Source organism: Cheilinus undulatus, linkage group 7 (assembly GCF_018320785.1).
Source record: "Cheilinus undulatus linkage group 7, ASM1832078v1, whole genome shotgun sequence".
NCBI lineage: Eukaryota > Metazoa > Chordata > Actinopteri > Labriformes > Labridae > Cheilinus > Cheilinus undulatus.
Window position 1 is genome coordinate 48,613,921 of NC_054871.1, and position 27,624 is coordinate 48,641,544.

The following is a 27,624-nucleotide window of genomic DNA, read 5'->3' on the forward strand; positions in this document are numbered from 1 at the left end:
ATTTTAACACTTCTGGTTCCCTGGTCTTGAGTATCTTTTCACGTCTTAATAATGCCGGTTGCCAAAGGATAGCTAACAAGGACCACGCGTTTGTCAGGGTGACTACATGTCATTATCCCAAGCATGGCAACTGAGCCTGCCGCTCACTTGTATCAGCAGATGACGACGTTAAATTCAGTTGACCGTGTTGTAGTTCAATATAGCATGACGTTAGCTTTTTACTTTGGCCAGTTAGATTAATGAACCAGATATGCTGCTTGTATGATCAATTTATGAAGATTATCTATATGAACAAAACATGTAAGATTCAAAAACTTTTATTGGACACAGATCTTATTTTCAGCAAAAATCCAAGAACCCACTGAAAAATCCCATAGGCTCAACGCAGAGGGAACCCATGCTACGCTAACATCTGGGTTTGCCTACAAAATTAAGTAATGAATGCACCACTCTATTAGCATTAGCGGTTAGCACGGTAGCAAAAAGAAGAGCAAGTAAAATGATTCATAGCACCTATATGTTTCCTTAACATTGCTAACAAACACCCTCTTGTTTGTCTTAGTTATGTCGATATTCTCGGTGCATGTTTTGTTGTTTAGGGATGTTATTTAGGTTCTTCATGCTATTGTATGCTAGCATATAGAGTATATTGTGTGAGATAGCAATGGAAACAGACAGTGTCTGATTCATGTTCATTGTTTATTATTTTACAGACCACACAAACCCACACTCACACTTATGAATCCACCCCAAATGCAGTCTTCATCTTCAGCTGTACTAAAGGGAAGTGGAATAAAAGAAGTAACCTTAAGAAGGCAACTGCTCAAGAGTGTTCTTACCGACACAACCTTAATAACACCCATCATATCAAAGTCGCAATTACAGTCCTTACCAACACCTGTAGTGTGTGGCCGGCCTAAGAGAGCAAGCAAATTCTCTGTTTGGAGACAGGGAAAATGAGAGGTGGACAGAGAGATCCTGCTCCTTACTTCACCCGGCTCCCAAGTTCTGCTGTGTTGATTGCAATCATGAACTTAGTCATTTGCTGTAAGTTCATCTTTTCAGAACACTTTTTCAAATAAATGCACAATATTTTGGGAAGTAAAACTGTGTTTACTCACAGTTTTGTTATCTGCTTTGAGCCAGCTGTGCTGCTTTTAAAAAAGCACCCTAGCAGTTTACATCAAAGGTCTATCTTTGTAGGAATCATTCCTGTATCACAGTCAAATACTTATAAAAACTTCATGCTCCAAAAGATTTCACTGCAGCCATGAAAACTTGTTTTACAACTACAGGCCAAAGAAAGACTTTCTGTACATCCTGGGCATGCAGACGGCGACATCCAGGAAATGTAAGTTAGTAAACGTACAAATCTGATGTGACATGAAGTCAAGTGTTCCTTAAACTCAGCAGAGAATGTAGGAAACTTTCTTAACCAGAGTAGACAGAGTGGTAAAATGTTGAAGATGTTGAGAAATAAAAGGACTGGCTTTGATGGGGGAGTCTTCCTCCCCTCATGTGTCTTGGCCGGTTTACCATTTCAAAAATGAGCCAGCAGCGGGAGCTCTTTGAAGACGAGGGGGTGGAGGATGTAAAGTGCCATCTTTAGGCTTGTTTTATCATCTTACTGAATAAATACACACTCTCTCTCTCAGAGTGGAAAATGTTTCTGCAGAGAAAAAGTCCTGCTGTCGAAGAAGAAGATGGCCTACAAGACAGAAGAGGCTTTGTTATCTCAGTCATGATGGGAACACGGAGTACAAGTTGTTCAGGTGAAAGCAATCTATGTGATTGATGTGCTGACGGTTTCAGGATGGGATTTCCTCCACGCTGAAGGAGAAAACAGAATTAAGAGAAGAAGTAAAAGACATGAGGACATGTCAGCTCAGTATGACTACATCCCTACATAAGACCTCTAAAAAGAGATAGGAACTCAATCTTTGAAAAAAAAAACAGTTATCATTGACCTTTAGGGGAGTCTGGATAAAATCAGGGAGATAAACTATGAAAAGAAAGCAACTAAAATGTTCTGCTTTTACACAAATCAGCAATGACTCAGAGGGAGAATCATGCAGAGAGAATGATTGGAAGAAAGCGTCAGAATAATAAAATGTGACTTTTTCAGTTTGATCTTCTCTTTATACTGAAAAATCAAAGCTGCAAGAACAAATTGGCTCCCAGTTGGCAAGCTCCTAGTTATGTTTCCATTAGGGCAGTTTTATTTTAGGGGAGAAAAGTACATTTCTGTTGGCATGACTTCCTTTGTGGAGTAACAGCACAGACCGTACAAGCTCTGCAATTTATTTCCCACAGACTCGCATTTATAATCAACTATGCTAATCTTTGGAGAGAGGGGGAAATGGAAAGCGGTTACAGCAATATTTAAAAGACAGTTTCCAAAATTGGGTGTTTCTATCCATCTGGCGTGAGAAAGTTCTGCAGTTTTGCTGATGTTTTCAAGGAAACAGCTGCACCAGTGCCACTTTTAGTGTAGTTTCAAAGAAATACAGGATATTTTACACTTAGATCTCAAGTCTCCACCTTCAGTTTGAGATCCCAACATATTTGTCCATAGGTGAGAATACATTTTAAAGTGTTTAAGCTGAATGAATGTTCAGAGCAGTATAAAGGTCATGAAATGCAGAGGCTAAGGTTGTAGCTCTGTGCAATGCATCCTGGTACATGTAAGCTACTGGCACAGCTCCATGAGCAGAAGAATCCAGGTCCATAGATTATTTTATTGCTTGTAAAATAATCTAATGCTTCAGAACAATTACACTGTCACTGAAACTGATGAGGTGTCCAGCCTGTTTCCACTAATGTGTTTGTGCTGCCAAAGTGTCACTAGTGATGCTCTCAGCCTGCTAAACAATTTAGCATCCACTCCTTGCTCTTTGGCACCAACATTACAAGCCAGCTAACCTAATTCTTAACATTTCCCTTACCAGTTCAGATCCACATTCAGGTCAAATGCTCTGTCTAACATGTAACTCAGCCACCTGCCACTTGTAGCCACTGTAGCTCCAGTTATTAGCTACTGTAATGCTCTTTAACCCAGATGTAAACAACAGTGGACAGATAGCACTGATAGCATCAGATGGCATAAAGATGTGACAGACAGAATGTTCATCCAATCACACTCCGAGTTTTTCTTTCAAAGGCTCTGCCCTTTCCCAAACATTGTTACGTCCACGCTATGTGTGGACTGTCATGGTGCACGCATTGCCTGCTGGTGCCAACAGACGCACTGACAATCTTACCCATGGTCTCACCAGACAACTGGAAGTCATGGCAGAGGGTTAATATTCCTCTATGCCTCCCAGCATTGTGAGTATTCTTGCTACAATTCACTGTCTTTCTCTCTGTTACGCTCCGCCTCATCTCCTTGACCAGGCATGTGTCTTTCGAACTCTATAAACTCCAAAATTTTGAATAGAGACACACCCACAAATGCTGCTGGGATTGAAGTTACTCATGTCCACCATCTCCTGGTGTAAAGTAGTAATAACATAAGGCAACATATTTGCAGCTAGAGCCTGTTTAATACAGCAATGTTGCTTGTCGCAATTTTGTGACTTTGGCGGTGAAAGGGTAAAACTCTAAAATCATGAAAAACAAGGTAGTAAAATCTGCTCCAGGAAGGTGTGGGTGTGTTGGTTGAATGAGCTGAAGCCACGCTCACTCATGAGAAATACAATCCTCTCAGATTTTAAGAAATGCTACATTCTGACTTAAGGAACGCACTCATGCTATTAGTCTGCCCTTTGACCTTACGTTGACCTTATGATCAGAGTGCAGCTACCTTGCTCTGTGCCAGAGAGGAGACAGAAGTTGGGGATTAAATTTACTGTTTTCTGGCACAAATCTCTCTGTTTTGATACTTTTAATGACCCGTTGGCCACTGTAGCTGATAGATTTGGCGAGTTTAAGTCACAATGAGCAAAAACAGCATGTAGCTGCTGTTAGCTTTCAATGTAGGCAGGACTACCAGCTAATAACAGACTGTCCTGAGATGGACAGCTCTGTGATTTTATATCATTTTAGCATTGGGGGGAAGGGCAACTAGATTATTTTTCAAAAAGAGCCGCTGAAGCTTGGCGCTACCAGCTAGCCACTCGGTGTGCTGATAAATGTCCTCCTTAAAAGTCCGGTTCCCTCCTTTTTCTCCTCACAGTTCTTAGCTCAAGTTTTGGAGTGGGCCTGCCGTTGTTTATTATTTTTAGTTGGTGTTACAGTAGTAGTTTTTTGAAACTATTTTTTAATTAAAAAAAAAGTCCAGGTCATCCTCTTCACCCTCCATGACTGCACTGTTTACAGTGGGCACTGGGTAAATTCGGGACGTTAGTTTTATCACATTGACACCTTGCTATGATTTAATTGGTTGGAAGCCAAAGGGCAGCTTGCTTCCCTTTGAAAAGTCCTGACTAATCACAGTGCGACAGTGTCATGACCATAGCGTCATATGATTGGTGAATTCTCATTTTGTTTTTCTTAACCAAGGGAAGCAAATTTCACTGAGCTTCCCCGGAGAAATGCAAAGATCAAAACAGTTCACGGCCACCATACTTTCACTGCAAAGCTTCCCTGTATCATTTAGAGGGGCGCTGTTTCACACATTGTAAAATGAGAAATGGGGAAGACAACTGAGAGAAGAAACAATACTGAAAAATCACTTACATGGCTGAAGGAAATGTTTTATTTAAATGAAATTCACAAACTGATAAAACTGGGGAAGCTTGGCTTCCCTTGGCTTCTGGGAGGAAACGCCACTGTTTCCAGACTGACTATAGCAAATCCCTTTTCTTTGGTCTTCCTCAGAAATACCCTCACAAACTTCAATTAGTCCAAAATTCTGCCACCAGAACTCCTGTTCTCCAGCAGCTCCAGTGGCACCTAGTTAATTACTACATTGACTTTAAGAATATGCTCCTCACCTTCAAGGCCATATATAAGGTCACCCCTCCATACCTTTATGACCTCATTAGCAGCCCCTTCTGCACTCTCAGGTCCTCTTCTTCTATCCATCCCACTAACCCACCCACCCGCTTGACCATCAAGACTGATTTCTTTCAGCCTTACTTCACTATTTTATTTCATTTTTTAACTCATTACTAACTTGTGCATTTTTGCTGACTTACACATTAGAAAGGCGCCTATAAATAAAATGCATTTTTATTATGCTAAAATCCCATAGCCCACCATATTAATTTCAAAGTGCAATAATCTCTTAAATACACTATATTGCCAAAAGTATTCACTCACCCATCCAAATCATTTAAATCAGGTGTTCCAATCACTTCAATGGCCACAGGTGTATAAAATCAAGCACATAGGCATGCAGACTGCAGACAAACATTTGTGAACGAATGGCTCGCTCTCAGGAGCTCAGTGAATTCCAGCGTGGTGCTGTGATAGGATGCCACCTGTGCAATAAGTCCAGTGGTGAAATTTCCTCTCTCCTAATTATTCCACATTCAACTGTCAGTGGTATTATAACAAAGTGAAAGCCATTGGGAATGACAGCAACTCAGCCATGAAATGGAAGGCCACGTAAAATGACGGAGCGGGGTCAGCGGATGCTGAGGCGCATAGTGCACAGAGGTCACCAACTTTCTGCAGAGTCAATCACTACAGACCTCCAAACTTCATGTGGCCTTCAGATTAGCTCAAGAACAGTGTGTAGAGAGCTTCATGGAATGGGTTTCCATGGCTGAGCAGCTGCATCCAAGCCATACATCACCAAGTGCAATATAAAGCGTTGGGTGCAGTGGTGTAAAGCACGCCACCACTGGACTCCAGAGCACTGGAGACGCCTTCTTTGGAGTGACGAATCACGCTTCTCAATCTGGCAATCTAATGGATGAGTCTAGGAGAACGGTACTTGTCTGACTGCATTGTGCCAAAAAGGTAAAAAGGTAAAGTTTGGTGTAGGGGGGATTATGGTGTGGGCTTGTTTTTCAGGAGCTGGGCTTGGCCCCTTAGTTCGTGTGAAAGGAACTCTGAATGATTCAGCATACCAAGAGATTTCGGAAAATTCCATGCTCCCAACTTTGTGGGAACAGTTTGGGGATGGCTCCTTCCTGTTCCAACATGACTGTGCACCAGTGCACAAAGCAAGGTCCATAAAGACATGGATGAGAGAGTTTGGTGTGGATCAACTTGACTGGCCTGCACCCAACCCGATAAAATACTTTTGGGATGAATTAGAGCGGAGACTGAGAGCCAGGCCTTCTTGTCCAACATTGGTGTGTAACCTCACAAATGTGCTTCTGAAAGAATGGTCAAAAATTCCCATAAACACACTCCTAACCTTGTGGAAAGCCTTCCCAGAGGAGTTGAAGCTGTTTTAGCTGTAAAGGGTGGACCGACGTCATATTAAACCCTATGGATTAAGAATGGAATGTCACTTAAGTTCATGTGCGAGTCAAGGCAGGTGAGCCAATACTTTTGGCAACATAGTGTATATACATATATGATTTATAAGATACCATGTTTGATGAAAAGTAATATCCACTGTAAATTACAACTGCTAACAGCCATTGTGTCTGTGTTCAAACAAACTGTGTCACCATAAAAACACGCTCAAAGGGAAGGCCTGAATGGAAACTAAAAGAGTGATGTGAGTAATGAGGGAGTGGAGTTGTTGTTTGGCCTATAAATGAAAGGAAAGACTAAAATTAAAGTATAAATGACTAAGTATAGAAATGCAAAACAAAGAATAGAGCCAACATAGAATGAAAGTGAGCAGTTTCCAGAGCCCTTCGTTTTTCTTGGAGGGTAAAAACAGGGTTCACTGTCCTCAGCTGTCTGTCATTAGCTCTCCCTGCTCTCCACACTTCACTATCTCTGCTGTTTTGTTACTTTTCCCACACAGCCTGGACTCAAATAATAGTCTGCATGGCTTTTTATTCATGCTCGTATTTCCCAGCTGGGACAGAAATAGGTGTTTTCCCTCCTTCCTGGTGGTGCGCATGCAGAATGTGCCGGGCAGATTTGAGGGGATGGCAGCCTCGCTGTGTTTTCTCGGCACAGGGTGCGGTCGGTTCGCTCCGCCTGGCTCCAGCTCAGCAGCTCCTGAGGCTGGACCAGAGCACCTTGGCCACCCGCACTCGCTGCTGCCCACATGCACCCACTCCCACCACAGGATCAAGGTCGGAGGCGGCCAGATGACGGGGGGGTGCAGGGTTCAGGCTGGGACTGAGGGAAACTTGGTGCCCTCCACCAATGGGGTTCATATCCTTCTCAGGATCAGCCAAGCACAGCAAATTACACCGACTGGGCTGGGAGGTACCTGACCACAAACACATGCACAGAGACAGACAGGCACACAAAACAACTTCCACTGCCACTTTCACTCAACATCCCTCCAAATACTGCTAACGGTGAAACCTGCTGGGGCTGGGCAATCCATCCAGATTTTTAGAAATGAGATAAAGGGTAAGGAAATGTAAATGCTATGCCAGGAAGAGTTTAGTTGAGCTTGATAGCAAGCGTCTAGTAGCTGGCTTCTCTTTATGGGGCCAGGTCAGGTCTAGCCTAAATAAACAACATGGGGCCATCATCTGGGGAGCTGAGGACCTGGGCTACTTGGACCGCAGCAGCACAGACTGGTCTTTTTCGATACTACAGATCCTTAAAATAAAAGGGATTTTTTGTGTCTTTTTTGAACACATTTTCCCTTAACCTTGAAAAGTAATGGATTGGTTAGATTCCATGTCTGTCATCAGGCAGATCCATCATGCAAAGCTCCAATTTAAAACAATTATGTCCGGTGTGAGAATGGACCAATCAGTGTCATTTGAAGAGAATGGGAGTGTAGTTATGGACGGAGTTTAGTTGGACTGCAAGCTAGCTCAGATGTAGTGATAGTGGCAGTTTAATCAGAACTAGACAACACTTTTTTCTGTACAATATGGGAACATGGAGAATATGAGGGTGATGTGGGTTGCATTTTTCATTGGTATGTGCAACTCAGCGTATACGTGGATTGTTTCATTTATTGTCCTGATTTATTGTCTATGTCAGGGGTGTCAAACCCAATCACAGCAGGGGCTGGATTCTGGATTCAGGACTAACCTAAGGGCCTAACAGGGTCACCTTTTTAACCATAAACTTTCAGCCTTGTTTCTCTGGTAATATAATATGATAAAAACTTAGCACTAGTGATAAATGACTTTGACATTAAAAAATTTAAAAAGGTAAGTTTTAAGGCTCACAGTCTGAGAAAAGTACATTTATTATCGCAAAAAAGTCAAAACATGAAATTGAAAAATAATGTTTTTATAAAGTTATATGTATTAGAAATAAAGTCAAAATCATGAGTTTAAAAGGTCAAAATATGAAATAAAATTTGTAATCATGAAATTAAAAATCAAAATATGATTCAAAATTTTAAATTGTGAGTCTAAAAGGTCAAACTATGGGATTATGAAGTCAAAGGTTGGAGCTGAAAATATGAGGTAAAACAAAATAATTGGTTAAAAATGTCAAATATCACTTAAAAATTAGAATTGTGAATATTAAAGCTAAAAATATTATATAAGAAGCCAAAATTATGAGTTGAAATGCTCAAAGTATGAAATGAAAAGTCAAAATCCTAAGTTTGAGTCCTAATTGTGAGATGCTAAATTGAAAAACTGAAATTAAAACACAAATTAATTTCTTTTTCCACATTCCTGAGTTCTTATCTAAATATTTTTACTCCTTAGTTTTTCAGGTTTTTTGACTAACTAAGGAGATCTTAAATCATCAAGGACACGTTCACATTTTTATACTTGAGGAAATCTGCAGACCTCACATTTATGGGCCACTTATAACAGAAATATGAGATCATCTTGCAGGCCGGATTTAACTGTTCCACAGGCCAGATTTGGACCCCGGGCCTTGAGTTTGGCACCCGTGGTCTGAATTATAAGACAGTTAAAGATAGCCTAGCATGTGCAGCACTTTAGTCTGAGACAAATTTCCCCATGCAAAAAGTGTATGGTTGCGTGGTATGGTATGATACAGTGTTCATCCGATGCATTCTGCCATAGGGAAGAAAATCCAGGAAATTTAGGAAACTTTTCTTCTTCTTTGGTAGCTCTAACAGCGACTCTCAGTGCATTATTGCTGATACAGCACCGCCAAATCGGCGCAATACCATAATTTCAGTCAAAATGACATCCACCTGCTGTAATGCTTGTCAGAAAGTAAAGTTTTCATGACGTCAGAGCTTTGAGAGCTGGAGGCAACCGTCTCATAATTTAATATGCAGGAAAAACCTTGTTGTGACTTCCTGTTTGGAGCTTTCTGATAGTCAGTCGCCCTGCTTGGCCTATGATGAATGTGACCAAATGTATAACACTTGGAACTGAAGGTCCTGGCCTTTCCGAACACTTTCAGCAGGCAGTCCCAGATCGATGTGAGACGAATCCCATGCAATGAATGCATGAACAGTCTATCTGCTATGTCAGCTGAATGCTTAGAAATTTTGGCAACCTCAGTATTCAAAAATGTCAGTAATGTTTTCATATAGTTTCAACATGTATCAGTTTAATGAGAGAATTAAAGATGAAAAACTTTCCAATATTTGGTGTAGAGTAATTCTATTTTTGATGCCATGTTTTTAATGTGATATAACATTTACAAGAATCACATCAAGGTTTATTCTTCTGGTACTAGCACAACTATTTCTCATTTCTTTTCAGAATGAAGTAGCAAAGTATACATTGCAGAAAAAAAAAAAAGCTTTGAGCTGTAATTTTAAGTCCATATTGCCCAGCCCTACAACCTCAGACTATTTAATGAAGCCAAAGAAACCAGCAGAGGCAGGTGTGTGGGTGTGTGGGTGTATGCTTTCTCTCTGGCACATCACCAGAGGAACCACAGAGTGAAAGTCAGGTTGTAGGATCAGGAAAATTCACACCAGGTTGTGAAAGACAATATGACTGTAATTACAAAGTAAGTGTGGGGTCTTGACAGGAGAGCCTAGAATCAACAACCACCCACAGAATGTTTAAGACACACTAATCTATAATAATATCCTGGACTTACTGAGGCAAATATCACGCTAAAAGTCAAAATTATGTCTGTACCTAATATTTAAAGGCTTGAGCGGGTCTACATAACAGTAGGAACCCAAACATGCTGTGGTCTGAGCTAATAATAGCTCCACAAATCTGAGGTGTATAAACATCCAGTAGGAGGAAACTTATTATGTAGACAATCTCACCACACAGAGCAGCACAGGCCTGTTCTTTACACAGTTCACATCGTGCAAAGGAAACAATCTACTTTAGAAATGTGTGTTTTTATATTTTTTGTAAAGCCCAGTCTTAAAACCACTGCATGCATTCATACTGGCACACACTCATTCAGAGGTAAGCAAATATGAAAACCTTACTGAGCTGTTGATGCAGATAATAATGCCGAAAAACCTGTGAATATGTATATTTTCCAGCATTAACACTCAGGGCCTGATTCACTGATAGACTGTGCTCTTTTTGCACCTTCTAAGCCTGTGCACATATAGAAGAGAGTAAGGGCAACTGAAAAACAAAGATTTAAGATGATTTTCTTTTTACTTGTGAGAAATAAAGTCAGAAATCTGAGATGAAAGTCAGAATTTGTACCAGTGTTAATTTTGGCAGCTATTTTTAATTTTAGTCTTAGTTTTAGTCTTAAAATGAAATGCATTTTAGTTTCAGACACATTTTAGTCATTTCTATTTCTATTTTTTAGTGTTAGTCTAGTTTTAGTTGATGAAAACTCAAAACATTTCAGTCTGGTTTTAGTCCAAAAAAGGTCCTCACATTTTAGTCTTTACTTTTAGTCCATGCATTTATTCTCTTGGCTAATTCTGGATCCAAATCATGGTAGAGTGTTCTATGTACCCTGCTAAACCTGGGTCCCTGCTTTCTACCTCTAGCAGATTTACCAACAGTGGAGAAATATCACAGATTTTGAATGTCAGACGAAAACTACATTACATTTTAGTCTAGTTTTAGTCATCTTCACAAAAACTAAACGTAGTTTTTGTCAGTTTTAGTCATCACAGATCTACTTTTGTTAGTTTTAGTCTAGTTTTTGTCATGGAGAATAAGACTGTCGACTAACATTTTTAGTCGACGAAATGAACACTGATTCTTACTTAAATCCCAGAATCCTGACTTTTTTCATTCTGTTTTTATTGCAAAAATAAACAACAATATACAGCAATGGTTGAATAAACTTGTCCATACACTTAAACACATAGTTGCCTGATTTTCCATAAAATTAAAAAGTAAATAAATAGCGTATCTTAAATAAAATAAAACTGAGGATAAAGAATATAAACATATACAATTTATGAGAATAATTACATTAAAAATATATACAAAATACATAATAAATACATTTATTTTAAAAAAGAGAAAACAGTGAGGGAGGGGCGCACAACATATTTATGTTCTAATTTCTTCTTTTTCCTAATTTTCCATGCTACATCTAAAGAACCAACTAACTTGTGTTCACTTGATTAATGATCAATAAAAGGTTGCCAGATCTTGTAATATTTCCCAGAAATCTGACTTTCAACTCAGAATTCTGACTTTAAACTTAGAATTCTGACTTTTTTCTCACAAGTTCAAAAACAATTGCCTCAATTTATTTCCTCAGAGGCTCTTATCCTCTTCTGCAGTGCAAATAAGTCAAAAAGACACAATCTAAATAGGGATTTGCAGAGTTAGCTAGTTAAACAGTTGAAAATGGTTAGTTATGTCCGTAATGGTAAAGTTAACTAATTATTAGGGCTGTAAAACAATTAACGATTCTTTCTATTGCAATGACATTTTTTTTTTGGTAATCACAATAAATCATATCCTTTCTATTTCATTTGAAAAATTCCACAATTTTGTTTCTGTTAAAGAAAACTCAGATTCAATCTGGACTAGAGTTTGCCACAAGCCAGTGGGAGACTCCATGGCGGAAAAAAGTTCTTTGGTCTGGTGAGACCATAATGGAGCTTTTTGCCATCACACAAACAAACCATCCCCACTGTGAAGCACCATGGTGGCAGCATCACGCTGTGGGGATGCTTCTCGGTAGCCGGCCCTGGAAGGCTTATAAAGGTAGAGGGTAAAAAGAATTTGGCAAAATATAGAAAAATCCTGGAGGACAATCTTATTCAGTCTGCAAGAGAAATACAGCTTGGGAGATTTATTTTCCAGCAAGCCAATGACCCAAGCATACAGCGAAAGCTGCACATAATTATTTAAAGACAACAAGGTGAATGTTCTGGAGTGGGCGACTCAAAGTCCAGACCTTACTTCAATAGAGAATTGGCTGGATTTGAAAAGGGCTGTTCATCCCTGATCCCTGTGCAGAGCTTGAGCAGTTTTGCAAAGAAGAACGGAGTAAAACTGCAGTGTCCAGATGTGCAAGCCTGTTTAGTCCTATCCACACAGACTCAGTGCTGTGATTAGAGTTGTTCTGATTCTATTTACATTCAAACTCAAAAATGCACTTCATAGGCTGCTTCAATGCTGGTGTTCAGTGAATTCTTGCCCTCTTGAATTAAAGCATCAGTCTCTAAAAGCCATCTCAGCCAGTCTCTAATCTCCTGTAGAGTTGTGTAGAAGAGAAGCAGAGCTGTAAAAACATGTATTTGCAGAGCACTTGAGCACTTTGGAGTGATTGATGTAAACTCTGTGAGCTGTGCACTTGACGGCGGTTAAATAAAGCGGGAACTCGAGGCTTCTTTCTCGCTGTGCCTCGGCAGCACTTCAATCTCCTCAACATCTGTGATAAGGCTCAACTGGGCCATCTGCTCCGAGATAGCACAGGCAATAACACTCCTGCTGATCCGGCTGGCCTTCATCAGACACAAACTCCACACACACCACACAGCGCTTATTACTTTCAGCTACACTCCTTCGTCTGTCTGTTTGTGCCTGAGTGCCTGCTAGAACCAGCCCATAACACCAGAATTGGTTTTCTACGTCTGTGAGATAAGGCGCTCATGTTTGGCAGGGGTCATACTGGGAGAGCAGATCTACACTTGATTTCTATCCAGTAATATCATTTGATAAGGCTGTCAGTTTGAAGAGTATTAGAGAGGAAAGAGGAAAGACAACATTGTAAATCATTAAGAAAAATTACAATAGAGTTTAAGACACACAGATGCTCAGTTTTATTATTAATGGAAAGCTGCCTTCAAAAGAAGCTTCCTCTAGTACTTTCAAGGGCTTTTCATATTTTTGCAAAGAAAAATTCTAGAAGAAAAACAGTGGAAAAAGCAGTTTCCTGTACTAAATCTGAGTGTCACTGTAACAGATGCAGGATGTCTGAAGGGACTACCAGCTGAGCTGACGTTCACAACATTGGCTCAGTTCGCGGTCCTTTGGATTTTATCGTTACAGTTGTTTTAATTTAAACAAGATGAAATTCTCTTTCTCTTTGAATCAAACTGACTTTCTAATGAAAACTGGTAAAGATTCTGAAAAATGCAGTTTTATGTTCAAATCTTTAATCATTAAAGCTCCTTGAAAGAACACGTTGCAGTCTGTGAGCTGAGTTAATATCAGCTTGTTTGTAAAGATTTATTATTGAGCCTTTAGACCTCATTTGATAGGTCTGAGCATATCAAGATAAAGAGCTTGGAATGACATTCAGGAAAGGAGCCACAGGCCGGATTCAAACCGGGGCTGCTTGCTTGGCCATCAGCAACCCCATTTCATCATCCATGCCATCACTAAAATCCTTCACTCTGGAAGTAGATATCTAAACAAAGAAGAGTCATTACAGACCTCTGTTGTGGTCCCTTTCACCCTGTTAGTACCTTTGAGATACACAGCAGTTGATGATGGTAACATACAAAGCTTTCTTTGCCCAGTTACATCTCATGGTGGTATAAAAACACTCCATTGGGGTTAGGGTTAGGGCTGGGTTAGCTGTAAATTCACCGGCTATGAGCTAAAGAGAGTGCGATGTATGAGAAGAGAGGGTATGGCATAGGGGTCTCTGCAATAGAGCCTGACCAATTGATCGGCAGGCCGATTAATCGGGCTGATTATAGCGTATCACAGATTAATCAACATCGGCCAATACGTAGCCGATATATTAACCCTTAGAGCTCACACGGCACAGATACTTGCGGCAGGCACATCCCTTCAAAAATCACTTGGTAACATTTGAACTGCAAGTCATGGGCACTAACATTTTCGAGTGAGCCTGGAACTTGGCTGACTTTTCGGAGTCTCTGAGGACAGTGTTGTCCTACACAACAATACGTGACACAGTTTATAAAAACTGTAAGTCATAGAAATGTACCCTTTTTTCCTCTGAAAGCTGACCATTTTGCCGTTTGTGTGCTACCATTGATGTCTCCGTAGCTCTAAAGGATGCTGTTGTAGTGAGCCCAGAACTTCTGTGACTTTTTGGGGTCTTTGGAGATTAAATCCACAGCGTTACATCCAATAATAAGTGTCTTTTTATCCATTTTTAATCCATTTTCCATCCTGTACTTTGACTTTCTTCAGTGGCCAGCCATATTTGTTTGAAATGCAAAGCACTGTGGGAGTTGTAGTCGACCAGTTCTCTACTGCTTAGAGGAGTAGAGACACAGGAGTTGAGAATAAACAATGATAAATGCAACTGTTAACAGGTTTTAAAGTCGTCTAAGTTTCATCTTTGTGAAATAAACAAAAATAAAACAAATATAAGAATTTGTGTTAATGTACAGTATATATATCCTGTGTATCAGATGTCGGCTTTCTTTTTAGCCCCCAATATCGGTATTGGCATCAGCCCCAAGAATCCCATATCGGTCGGGCTCTACTCTGCAGCAATACCAGGCTCCTGGAGGGGGCCCTGACAGTTGCAATTTTTTTGACTAAAAAAGCTGTGGCATTGAGGTGAAAATGCTTTATGTCATTCTTGTTTAATTTAAGAAAAACATTTACAAAAAATGAAGTTGTGGGATTTTTTTTGCAAACTATTCCAGAAAAAAATGACACTTAAATGTTTATACAATGTGTATAGCATAACATCTATGCTGCAAAAAAATGTATTACATTGATTTTGACACATTTCAGGTGAAATAAATGTTGCACCTTTTGTGATGTGAAAATTGTAGGACATATGGATCTAAATTTCCATCAACTGTTCAGTCTTAGTGGTATAACAATGTAAGTCTCACTTCAGGCCAGGAGAGGAGCCTGACATTGGAGATCTGCTGCTAAAGCCCCCTCTTCACTTTGTGAGGGAATTTTGCTGAATAATGTGAGAGTTGTTAGAAACCGCCAACTGTGATGTTAGCTTGTCTGCACACAAAGCTGGACAACAACAACAGAACACTCAATGTAACGGATGTGTGAGTACGCTGGCAGTGATGGTCACAGATTTGGCTGGGCACCTGACAAACCCAGAGAATCCCCCCAGTTGTGCTTTATTAATGATATCACTGCGTGCCTATGCTAACAGTTACCTCACTTTGGAGCTAAAAAATGTGTCAAGTATGATTGGGTTCTGAGTTGGACTTATTTATTGATGCTAATTTTTAACCTGTTTCACCACTTCTTTCCATCCATTATTGCCACTTTGAGCCCATGTTTGCTGCTTTTCACCCATTTTCAACACTCATTTTTGCCCTTTCTTTTGCCACTTTTTTGCCCTTTTTCACCCATTTTTGCCACTTCTATGACTGATTTATTGCAAATATTGTCAACTTTTTTGCCCCTTTTTTTGCTACTTCCTGCCCGTTCATGCAACATCTTTTTGCAACTTTTCGTCTATTTGACCTTGCTTTAGACCATTTTATCCACTTTTTGCCACTTTATTCCCATTTTTGCTGTTTTTCACACTTTAAACCCACTTGTGCTAACCTGGCATGCCAGATGGATTTGTTTCACACATCCATCTGGAAAACCTTCCATAGACGGTGTTTGGGAAAGGGCAGAGCCTTTGAAAAAAGACTCAGAGGGTGACTGGATGAACGTTCTGTCTGTCACATCTTTACGGGCCAATCAGAGCAACAATACATGTGACGTAGCTGCTACCGAGCTGCGTGCCTGCGCCCTTACCGAGGGATTAAGCTCCATACAGAACTGCACAACACCATGAACCATGGCGACTATAGACATGTCAGTACACGACCTCTGTCGTATTTGTAAAGACAACAACTCACTGCTGTTCTTTGTTCTTTTTTTAACCAAGAAATGTTGTCAAGTCCTGATAAAACTGGTGCTTTAGCAGCATCCACGCTAATGTCTTCTGCCACAGTTGCTCTTGTTGCTGCTTGTTTACATCATGACTCCACCGTGCCTGAAAGCACTGCCCCTCGTCGCTGATTGGTCCTGTCACTTTCTAACCAGGCCCAAACAGTTCAGACGGGAGCTTTGCAAGATGGATTCACCAGTGAGAAACACGAAAACGGGTGTATCCATCTACTTTGTAAAGTGACACTTTTGTCCATTTTTCATTGTTTTCTACCAAGTTTTTACCCCATCAAACAGTTTTTCTACCTCCCAACCCATTTTTGCTATTCTTTGCCACTTTTCTCCAGTTCTTTTACAGCTTTTTGCCTATTTTTGCAACTTTTTGCCACTTTTCACCCCCTTTGCCTCTTTTCCCAATAATTCTATTCTTTTGCAAAAAATAAGAACTCATGCATCCTGACACTTGTGCACATCATGGCCTAGGTATGACGTCTGACATTACTTTGCAAATAATTTCTTCAGTGTGTTGATCCACATTGTTTAAATCACTTATAAAAGCTAAGTCTGGTTTTGCTGACCTCCAAGGGACCCCAGGATGGCTGGGTCCAAGAAAGCTCCCCCCTTATGGTCAGCCTTGCCTAAAACTCAGTACAGTGGCAGCTCATCTTGTGCTATTACTACTTTTCTGATGGCTGATGTGGGTTCCTATGGTCTCTGTCATCTTTAGATCACTTTCAGTCAATTGCAGAGTAAAATAGCTAATTAAATACAACATAGTGACTAAATTAAAGACAGAAACTTATGAATATAACAATGAAGAGTCAGACACAATGGCTGCATGATTCAATTTGGCTAAATCTGCCTGGGAAAATTCAGTCAAAGCAACTAACTCTCCACCTTTGAACTGTAAGTGAAAGGATGGACATTCATTGGTCATTGCTGGCTGTCACAAAATGTTTGATGGGGTTTTTATCACAACCAGTGTTGGTTTTCTGGATGACACTTCAAATTTGTGCTAATGCATCATTTATGTGTCAGTCATCAATTAAAGAATTTTTTTTTCAGGGAAAACGTTTAATATTCACAGCAGCACAAAAGCAAAAAAAAAAAAAAAAAAATCAAAATTCCAGGGACCTCAAACTCTCCATATTGACTAAAAGATTCCCACCTTATCAAAGTTTCCAACATAAATTCTACAGCCCAGCCTTAAACTTAACCCTTTCCTACAGACAGACATTAACAGAGTAAGCTATTTCTGCTACAGCAGGGATAATTTAACTCTGAACCTTATATCTTCCTACTGAGAAATCTCAGCTGTGTTTGTTAAACTCAGACATCCAGAGCAGCTACAATGACTGGAGACAGACATTAGTGGGTGTACTGTTGGTATCTAGTTGACGTGCCCCAGACTTTTGCCCTGCAGCCGTGGGTCAGTTCAACCTGCCCCTGCTGTGCTCACATAATCTGCCACAGCACTCTATCTAAACCTGACTGATGAAGAAAGATCTAACACCGGTTACAACGCTGAAGAAACTCCCACCGAGCTCAGAGCTGTCCCTGCTCTTTTATTCATAAACACGTCTGTTTATGAATGTAGGCAGACGTCCTGCATGACAGCTCCAACCACTAAACTCTTCTCCTCAGTGAAAGCCTTTTCCTCCTGCAACCACATGAAGGGACAGAGTGAGAGCAGAACACATGATGGAGGACTAATCCTGCCCCGTACAACAACCTCGCAGCAGGCGCCAAACACGTGCATCTGCAGCGGCAAGCTTGACTGAACCAGCAGCACCTAAAGCTGGTCATGTGCCACTCAGCTCTCTCAGCAGGGGGCCGCCTCGAGCCTGATGGAGTCTGTTTAGACTTTTTTTGTGTTTGTCCAGGTGTTAGGTATGAAAAAATATATATTATGGTGGTATCAAGGGGTTGAAATTGACATTTCAAGTTTTCAAGTTGGTAATATCTATGTGGACAGGAAACAACTCCTAATCATATCTGCACCAAGAGGAACTTCATTCAAATGAGCAAGACCTGCATGTCATGGGGAGCCCAACAGAAATACAAGAACACTGAGAACAAATACAGAAAGACAGAGCAGATTGTACAACTAGACATAGATAATTCTTTTTCTTGATTTTCTTTGTGTTTTAAGTAATTATTCAGCAGCTAAGATGCTTTTAGGCCTCCACACTCACATTCCTCCCACCCCTCCCTTCGTGTTCCACCAGCAAGACAGAGAACAGCAGAGACCTGCACATAAACTTCTAAAAGAAGACTCAGTGATCCATTCCAAGTCATGATATGCATCTCAAAGCTGACTGTGTTATCATTCATTAGTTCACCTTTGCTAGAATTCTTGGGACAACACCCCGAGACTCAGTGTCCGTCAGTAGATGGGGCCTTCCCTCTTTCTCCACATGGTGGGCGGGGCTAAAGCACGACTTATCCTTGTGTGTCAAATCTAGTAGAATACACAAGGTCCATGTACTTCTGAACCCTACTTGACTGTATACACTACTATGCATAGCCAGTGTGTACCTCTTAAAAAGATGTACTATGCATTGAAACAATGTACGCTGCAAGCCCTGTGATTGATTGGCTAGTTGACTGCCAGTCGCTGTCTACAGTCATATTATGCGTACTCTAGAATGAGATCAGCAGCTACAGAAAGCAAAATAACAACTCGTATCAACTTGCTGATATCCAAAAGTATCATCTATGCGCCTGGCCAAAGACGTGAAAAAAATGCCGCTTTCCTCTAACCTTGCAAAGCCGATAGACTGTCTGGATCGAATGTTTATCAGCTCTAACTTAAACAAAGTATGCTTAGTTTCGGTTGCCATGGTTTTCACTACACAAAAAAGCAGGAAATACAGCGACAGAAAGGAGAACTGGCACAAAACTCACACTACTGTGTAGTGTTTGGATGGACTTTTGCAGAGCAACAAAGGCACACGGTGTTCAAGTATGTAGTGATCACAACTGTGTAGGCCACTGTGATGTAGCGACAGCACAGATTTGCTACAGACAGATGGAGAGAGAGTTGTTAATGTGAAAAAACATGCATGAAATATGTCTGAGCCTCTGAGTGAAACCTAAACAACTTGATGGAAGCACTGTCCTGACAGTGTGATCACAGAGCTGAAAACTACAAACCCTGAGGGATTTTACTTTCACTCTCCTCCAAGCAAGCTATCACTCAGTGTTATATTTACACAGGGTGGATTTAATTATGCAACATACAGTATATATTTAAATATTGTATTCTTTCACCATTAAACCACTCATGCCTTATTCCACGGAGAACAAGGACATGCTTTTACTGTTGGTCAGTAAATGCTATTTATCATAAAATATGCCAGTTATCTCTTATTTCAATCTACTGTATGATCCAAACATCCTTGGAAAGAGGAAAACAAAATTACAATCTTAAAACACCTCTTGTTGTGTCTGACCTGTAGCCTTAGATTGGTGCTGGTCAGCAAACAGACCCATTTTAGAAGACCTTACCGTGAAATATTTTCTATTTCTGTCTGAAAAGGGAATAATAACAGGGGGGAAAAAAATGCACATCACATATTCAATAACCTCCAGATAAGAGTCTCTGTTCTGATCAGAATCTGAGATAGTGAAACAAACCACTCTTTGAAAAATAAATTGGACTTCTGCTTCCAAAACGCACAGCTGCAAAAGAGATTAATTTAATTCTCCTCTTTTAAGTTTGTTAAATGATTTATATGGTAAAAAAAAAAAACACTGGCCTTAATTACCAGAAATAACAACTAAAGGAGCTCCTTCCATAAGAGACTCAGCATCTTTGAGAATCACTGTTGCTTGTTTTGACTAAATGTAGTCTAACCAGGACATAGGTGACAAAAACAGTAGACACAAATCATCAGTTAAGTAACATGCCCCTATATATTTAAGGTTCAGCTGGCTTCACCCAAAGAGTCGATAACATGGAGGTACAAAATATAGCAAAAATGCTCCTTTAGGATGTTAATCTCCAAGTCAGAGAAGAAACAGACATTAAATTGTGTTGTTTTGTGCCACTAACGGGAATCTAAAATATCAAATTTGGATGTAGACAACAGAATTCCAGCTGTTTGACTATTTCATTGATAAATCAGAGTAAACAGCTTTTAGTCTATATATTATAATCACAGTTCTTTGGTTTCAGATTCCTAAGTGCTCCTTTTCATCTTTTCTTTTCCTCACCCTCTCTGGTGTGGTTGTTTTCACTCTCTTTTTCTCTCCTGTGAAATACACTCTCATATTATTGCTTGTCTTTTGTCTTCTCCGTTAAAGGACTCATTAAATTAACAGCTTGGGAGCAGATGTGGTGTTTGACTGGCAAACATCACATCTTGACTGGCAAATACTGTTGATTTAAGGCTCTTATTTTATAATGTTCACAGTTGTGTTTGAATATTTATGAAACAAATTGAGAAAACAACTAGCTTTGGTTGAAATGTTGAATAAGTTACAATACTTACTGTGTCTGTGCTAGACAGCCGGGGGCCACAGTGTTCTGGGAATGGGGGGTTCTCTGCACACCTGTGAGCTCCAGCATGTCTACCTGTACGTCTGTAGCATGACCAGGCAACGGTCTGAGCACAGTGAGAATCTTCTCCACCAGGTTGTCTCCATGGTGACCGACAGCTCCTGAGAATTTAAAAAAATAGAAGTTAAAAATAGTCAAATCTGTAGTGACAGTTTTCTAACACCTACCAACACCAACCAACTCTCTCTTAACAGTTCTGGCAAAAGATTGTGGGATACCAAAATTATAAACTTCCATATGTTTCACAAATGATTTTAACACCTTTTTTCAACCACAGCAATAGAAATAGGGGTCCTGAGCATCCAAAATTGGGTTATTAAGGTTTTCAGTGTCAGATATTATAAATACCAAATGTTGACATTGTGGTTGTGCAATTAATAAAGTGTCCAGAAGTTTTCCTGTAAATTTAATAGATTTATACCCCTGCGACACATCTTATGAAACAGATGCAAAGTTATCCTTCTGAGAAACAAACAGAATTAAAGGTCACATATTACGCAAAATACACCTTTTAGGTTTTTCTAACTAAAATATGTGCCCCTGGCTTTTCCCCAATCCGCCCAAGAATCAGAAAAGTCCATTCCCTCCCCCCTCTCTTTCTTCAGCTTTCAGAAAATGTGTGCTGAAACAAGCCGTTTTGAGATTTTGCCCTCATGATGTCATGTGGGGAGTAAGCCCCGCCCCCAGGTTTGGTTGGCTCTCCCCACTTGGACGAAAGTTCCTCCCTCCTCTCACGATTCTCCTCTCAGCTGGCAGCTGAGAGGAAGATTAGGAAAGCCACATCCATTAAAGCCGGATATACACTGTGCGATTTCAAGCCGACCATACATTTATCGTGCCAGAATGTCATCTCATACTGTGCGACTGAATTGTTTACGCCGCACAGCCATCGCGCACGAGTTGTGTGCTCACACTGTACGATCCGACTGTCGTGCATGACCCGAGTGCTCACACTGTGCAACTGAAGTTGGGATGGACTGTGACAGAAACCCGCAGATTTCCTTTTTTGAAAAGTCTCAGGGTCTGAGGCTAAAGTGTTTCCTCTTGTATTCTCTCTCTCACCCTCGCCCTCTCCCTCTCCCTCTCCCTCGCTGTCTCTCTGTCTCACACACAACCGGCATCACCTCTGTGTCAGCTGCAGGTCCATGGAGAGGAATATTTCCTGCTCGTTTATTTACTTTATCATAGCAGGGGTGCATCAGAAAGTGATTCCAGCTGTTGTCATGGTAATTTAGGACGTTGTCTGACAGTTTACAGAGGAAAACAATCCCCCAAAGTTGTTTATTCTGCTCACGTTTCTGGAGTTGTATGACCAAAATATCAAACATGCCAGAAATCCTCCCGACCAGTCAGGAGCAGGTCGTGGGGTCATAGTTGGGCTGTGGTTGGCCGTCGTACTTCCCTGTAAACAGCACGACGAACGACGCCCGATCTGACTGAAAGTCGTCCCGACTTCAGAGTGAGTCATGGCTGAATCGTCGGAAAATCGCACCGTGTGCACCCGGCTTAACACACATCCATTTCTGAGAGGGGCGGCCCATGGGCAGAGCTACGGGTGGAGTCAGACAGCTCATTAACATTTAAAGCCACAGACCCAGAAACAGCTTGTTCTAAGTAAGGCTTTTAGACATATTGGAGTATTTTTTTTCAGGGGCAAAATATGTGACCTTCAATGGTTCTTCATGAATCTAAAAAAAGGACTTGAGAAAGTCACAATTGACCTATCGCTAAGCCACGCCCCCCTCCACTCACTCGGACAAACAATGAACATTCACTGACAGACGCTATTGCAGTTGTTACAGTAGGAGACATTTCACTGGAGGCCATTGATGATTTTTGGAGAAAGAAAGATGGCATACATCTAGAAGCCACCAAGAGGGTCTAAACTATACACTGGAGGGATATATTAACCATTTTACTGTCGAGGAGGTCGATAAAAAGCTTCAATTACAAGCCAAAATTTACAGGCCCCAGTGCAAACGTGATAAACTGCATCTCGTTGCCATCACAATCTCAGACCACAAGATAGAGGATCAGCATGAAAGTGGCACTGAAGTTAAGGTTTGGCTCATAATATGACAAAAAATATAACGGCCTTTTTTACCATCTTTACCAAGAGTGTCTCTCCGGTAGTTTGGTGCTACAATATTTACACTGAATCATTCAACATGCCAACCTTTGTAATCTTGGCAATTACAGATGAGTTAATGAAGCTAAGCTCCAAGAGTTAACGTTAGTTTAACTAGAGCCCTTTGGACAACAGCTAACAATGATGTACTATCACCAAAGTACAAAAACTAGAACAAAAAATACCAATGAACTCCCAACAAACAACTTCACACAACGAACAACGCAGCTAGGAGCTAACGTTAGGCTAACGTTAGGCTAACTTTAGCTAACGTTAGTGATATTAAAGATAACTTTATATTTCATTCCAGCAAAGTCACAATATGTTGCCTCAAATACGATGTTTGCTTACCTTAGAACAGATGTTATTAATTTTATCCACGGTGAGTGGATGTTGTGGTCTACTGCAAAACTTTTATCCAAAGGAGACACTTTTCTCGGTTTAGATGTGGCTTAGGAAAGGGTAAAAAATACACTCCGTCACCCAGACTCTCAGGATACCTTGTGTTGGAGTCGCATGTGCCCCATGAACACCGTTTGACCATTTTTAAACTTAAAATCTCAGAAAAACCTCATAAAACCGGACGTAAACAGACCTTCTCCCATTCATTTCAATGGACATCCAGGCAGCCGATGTCTGAATGTATTGGAGTGGTATACGCACTGTGATTGGCTCATCGCATTTGAGGGCGGGACTTAGCCATAGGTCAATTTGCCATTCCACCGGTTTTAGTAAACCATAACTGAACTCTTCTTTTCACAAAAGGTTTGGTTATACATAAAATCAATAATTAAAAAGCCTGTGATTGCATTATTTTGAAACCGATGATTTCAAACTAGTGTAAGACAGTGGCACAGAGATCAGGGCTGATGCCTCACAGCTAAGCTTCCTGGTTCACTTCCCAATCAGGGAAAATATTACTATCACAGCTTAACCTTAAAACGGACATTAATTTTGCTGACCTCCACAAGAGTACCTTGCTGCAGACAAAATGGCCGACATACATCCAATCCATAAAGGAGGTCTCAACCAGAAGTCCCTACGTCTAAGGTTAGGCTTAGGCATTAAAACCCAAGTGGTTAGGTTCAGGGTAAGGCAGTGGGGAAGGTGATATATTTGAGATCCAGCACCAAGGGTTAGTGTTAGGGTTAGGCGCAGGCGTGAAAAAGACTGACAGACACTGGCAGCTGACTCCAACACGAAGAAGAAACTTCCGCTTGGGACTTCCGGCATGGATTGGATGTATAGCAACGCCCATGTCGGCCATCTTGACTGCAGTTGGGTCCCTCTCGACCTCCATGGGCCCTCAGTTTGGCTGGGCCCCAGAAAGATCTCCACTTTCTCCCCCCATATGGGCGGCCTTGCCTAAAGTAAAATTTAAATTAATACTTTTTACTTTAACTTGAGTCAATTCATAGGCCACCACTTTTAATTGGCCTTGAGTAAATTTTACCCAAAGTAGCTGAACTTTTACCTGAGTACAATACTCTGGTACTATTTTCAGCCCTGGTGAAAACTTATAAAATCAAAGTATCAAGGATTTAAAACTTCAAAAACATAATCAAGTAGTTTGTTGTTGAAATTAGTTAACTTCACCTGTGAGATCCATAGTGCGGTCCACAAATATGATGGATGCTTTATTTGGCGCTGTCTTCCTTCTGTTCTTAGCTTGAGGGTGATTGGCCAGCTCTCCTGCTATCATTCGGCTCATTGGTCCAACAGCGAAGCTCTCCTCTCTGGTTCCTGTAGCTTCAAACACTGAATTCAACGCTGCAGCCAAAGATTTGATCTCAAGCTGCAGCTCAACTGGCAGAGAGTGCACATCAGCATCAATCAGGCTCCCAAACCTCTTCTTCTCCGCTCTTTTGGCGTTGATGGCCTCCAGATCAGGTGAGAGGAGGGGGAACAGGTGAGCAAAGGTGGGTGTGAGGAGCAGCTGCTGGGACACAGGGGCGAACAGGATGGGGACATGCATGACCTCAGCGGTGTAGTTCATGTTTCCCATCCACTCACAAAGCTTCTCCTCAAACTGCTCAAACACGGGGCTGCCCTCCATCTCTGCAGAGACGTTGTTAGCGAGCAGGTGGACGGAGTGAGCCACGGTGGTGAAGACGACACAGTACTGGAAGTGACTGAGAGAGATGATGTCTCTAATGATGTCTACTGTCCTCCCCTTTAACAACGAGCTCACCACAAACACAGCTTTGGGTTCATTCTCTCCACAGGCTTCAAAACTGGAAAACTGCTTCACATTTCTGGCTCCAGCTTCCAGGAGGAGAGCAGCTCCTCCGCTCCAGTGCAGAGCCTCAGCACATCTGTCATCCATAAAAACCACCGCTTTCTTCACCTTCGACAGAACCTTCTCCCACATCTGCTGAGGAAGGCGCGTAAAATCATCCGACGACGACATTTTCTCAATTTCCAGCGTTAGCTTAATGCTACGGCGTTAATAACACATCAGATTTGACAGCTAGCAGCTTCAAAACAAACGCACGAGTCTCTTGAAGGTGACGTGGCAAGTGCGCGTCGCACATTCAATACGTCACTCGAGCGTTTCACTCGTTGCTATGGCAGACAGCATCCACATGCCGGGCGGCTCAGGTGAATTATCGATAAAGGATGGAGTTAAAGAGGTGTAATTCAAGTTTTCTAAGTTAAGTTTCACCAAAGAGGTCATAAAAACCCTACAAACAGTATAATTGAAATTTTAACTGTAAAAACACGGGAAGGGGACACCAAAACCAGAGAGAGAGAGATTTTACCGATGGAGTCCGGTGAATAAACGAATAAACACATAAATAAACGCAGTTCCTATAAGACTTACAGCTTGTAATAATGCACAGAAAACAACGACAAATAGTCAACAAAAAACATGCGTAATTGGGACTATTTTGGCCACGTATTATTTTATTTTTCATACAAATTTTAAATCTAAAGCGGCATCATTTTAGACTTAGATGAAACCTTACATAATAACAGTTATAAAGCTTAAGGACTGATTTATTCCTATTTTATTCCATATTTTATCCCATCAACGGAAGTTAACACTTTAACCGTTAAGCCCACAGCAGTTGGTGAACACAGAACGACACATCCCGTCTCCATAGAAACGCATAACTGTCAAATTTACCGACAGAGACAAGATTAGATTTATTTCTAACTCGATTTTAACAACATATATTCTACCTTTTTTCCACCTCTTTAAAAGATAAATCTATTTTACGTTGTAAAATGTCGACTTCTGAATCGGACTGCATTTTCGTCGACGATGATGAGGATGAAGAAGGGAAATTATATCAGTGTAAGAAGACCAACGGTTATGCCAATTTATGTTTCATATCTTTGACTTGACAATGAAATAATTCACCAAAACAAACAATACACTGATGGATCAAAGTATGACAAATGCAGACCTATTCCTATTTAATGATTAGAAATAATTGTGTTATTATTTTGTATGATTATTTGTAGGATATGACCTTTCAGTTGGTGATTGGTGATTGGCGATGGTGGACACCTTTAGCTAAAAAGACGAAGAAGTAGATGGAACCGAAATTAAAAAATGACAATTAAAAATATATATTAACAATTCAGTTTGATTATAATGCAACCACATGCAAGCCATCTTAACTCGATCTAGCATTAGAAGTCAGATTGCGAATACACATAGGTAACACACACAAGCCCATCTATACTAACTTTTTGTTGTGTTTCAGTGATTTATGAAATGAGGAGCACTGAGGATGGCAGTCAAAGTAAAGACGATGCCCAAATACCAATCCTGTGAGTATTTTATGGGTCAAATGTGGGTTAAAGGCTGCTGGTGCATCTGAAAATACCCCTGGTGTTATGCCTCAGCACCAGATCCTGGTTTATGACAGTCCTTTTAAGTCAAATTTTGGCTGCAAACAGTATAGAGGATAACAGTTAAGTCTCTGATAACAACTCTTTTCACCTAATATCAACATAAGACTCACAAGTGTGCTAGCAGAGCACGATGATGTACTGCAGATAACTGCAGACAGCAGTGTTCCAGTGTGGTGCTCTCAGTTTGTTAAATGTACTTCCCTCTCTCAGACATGGCTAGTTTAGGGCAGCAGTAGTGGATGGAATGAAAACAGAGGTGATACTGGTAGAGCAGGTGTGTCAAACTCAAGGCCCAGGGGCCAAATCTGGTCTGTGGTATAGTTACACCTGGGCCACAGGATCATATCCTATTGTTATGAAACTGGCCCTAAAATATAAGGTATGCAGATTTTTTTCCAATATGAAAATGTAAACTCAACCTTGATGATATCAAATTTTCTTAAGTCATAAAAATGTGGAAAAAAAAGAATAAAAAAAAAAGATAAAAATAGTTGTTTTCAATTGTTTTTAAATTTAACAACGGGTAATTACTTAATTATAATTTATTTTTAAAGGGAATAAACATGCTGTATTATTATTTTATTTTATTTTTTATTTTATTTTATCTTTTTGTTTTTATTATTTCTTATTTACATTTATTACAATTTATCTTTATTGTTTTCCTTTTAATTCTTTTCCCTTCCTCTTTAACTATTTCCTTTCATAGACTGACCTACATCAGTATATACTGCATCCTTGCAGTGTCCCACCTCCCGTCTTTCATATAAATTTTAATCCCAACTTAAATTGCCACCTTTCCATTATGTCCCCCAAAAACAAACACATTCGCACGCACGCACACACACCCACACACACACACACACACACACACACACACACACCCGCCCTCC

General features: G+C 40.5%; 1 protein-coding gene across 1 annotated transcript in view; it reads right to left on the reverse strand.

The window, feature by feature from the left end:
- Positions 1–25,373, reverse strand: part of scfd2 (sec1 family domain containing 2) — a 282,684-nt gene extending 257,311 nt beyond the window's left edge. Inside the window, exons 1-2 of the mRNA XM_041790453.1 lie at positions 24,464–25,373; positions 20,672–20,840 (exon numbers count right to left, since the gene is read on the reverse strand). Of these exons, the coding sequence (XP_041646387.1) occupies positions 20,672–20,840; positions 24,464–25,277 (983 nt within the window). The 5' untranslated portion in view covers positions 25,278–25,373. The remainder of the gene's footprint in view (positions 1–20,671; positions 20,841–24,463) is intronic.
- Between the last annotated feature and the right edge of the window lie 2,251 nt (positions 25,374–27,624).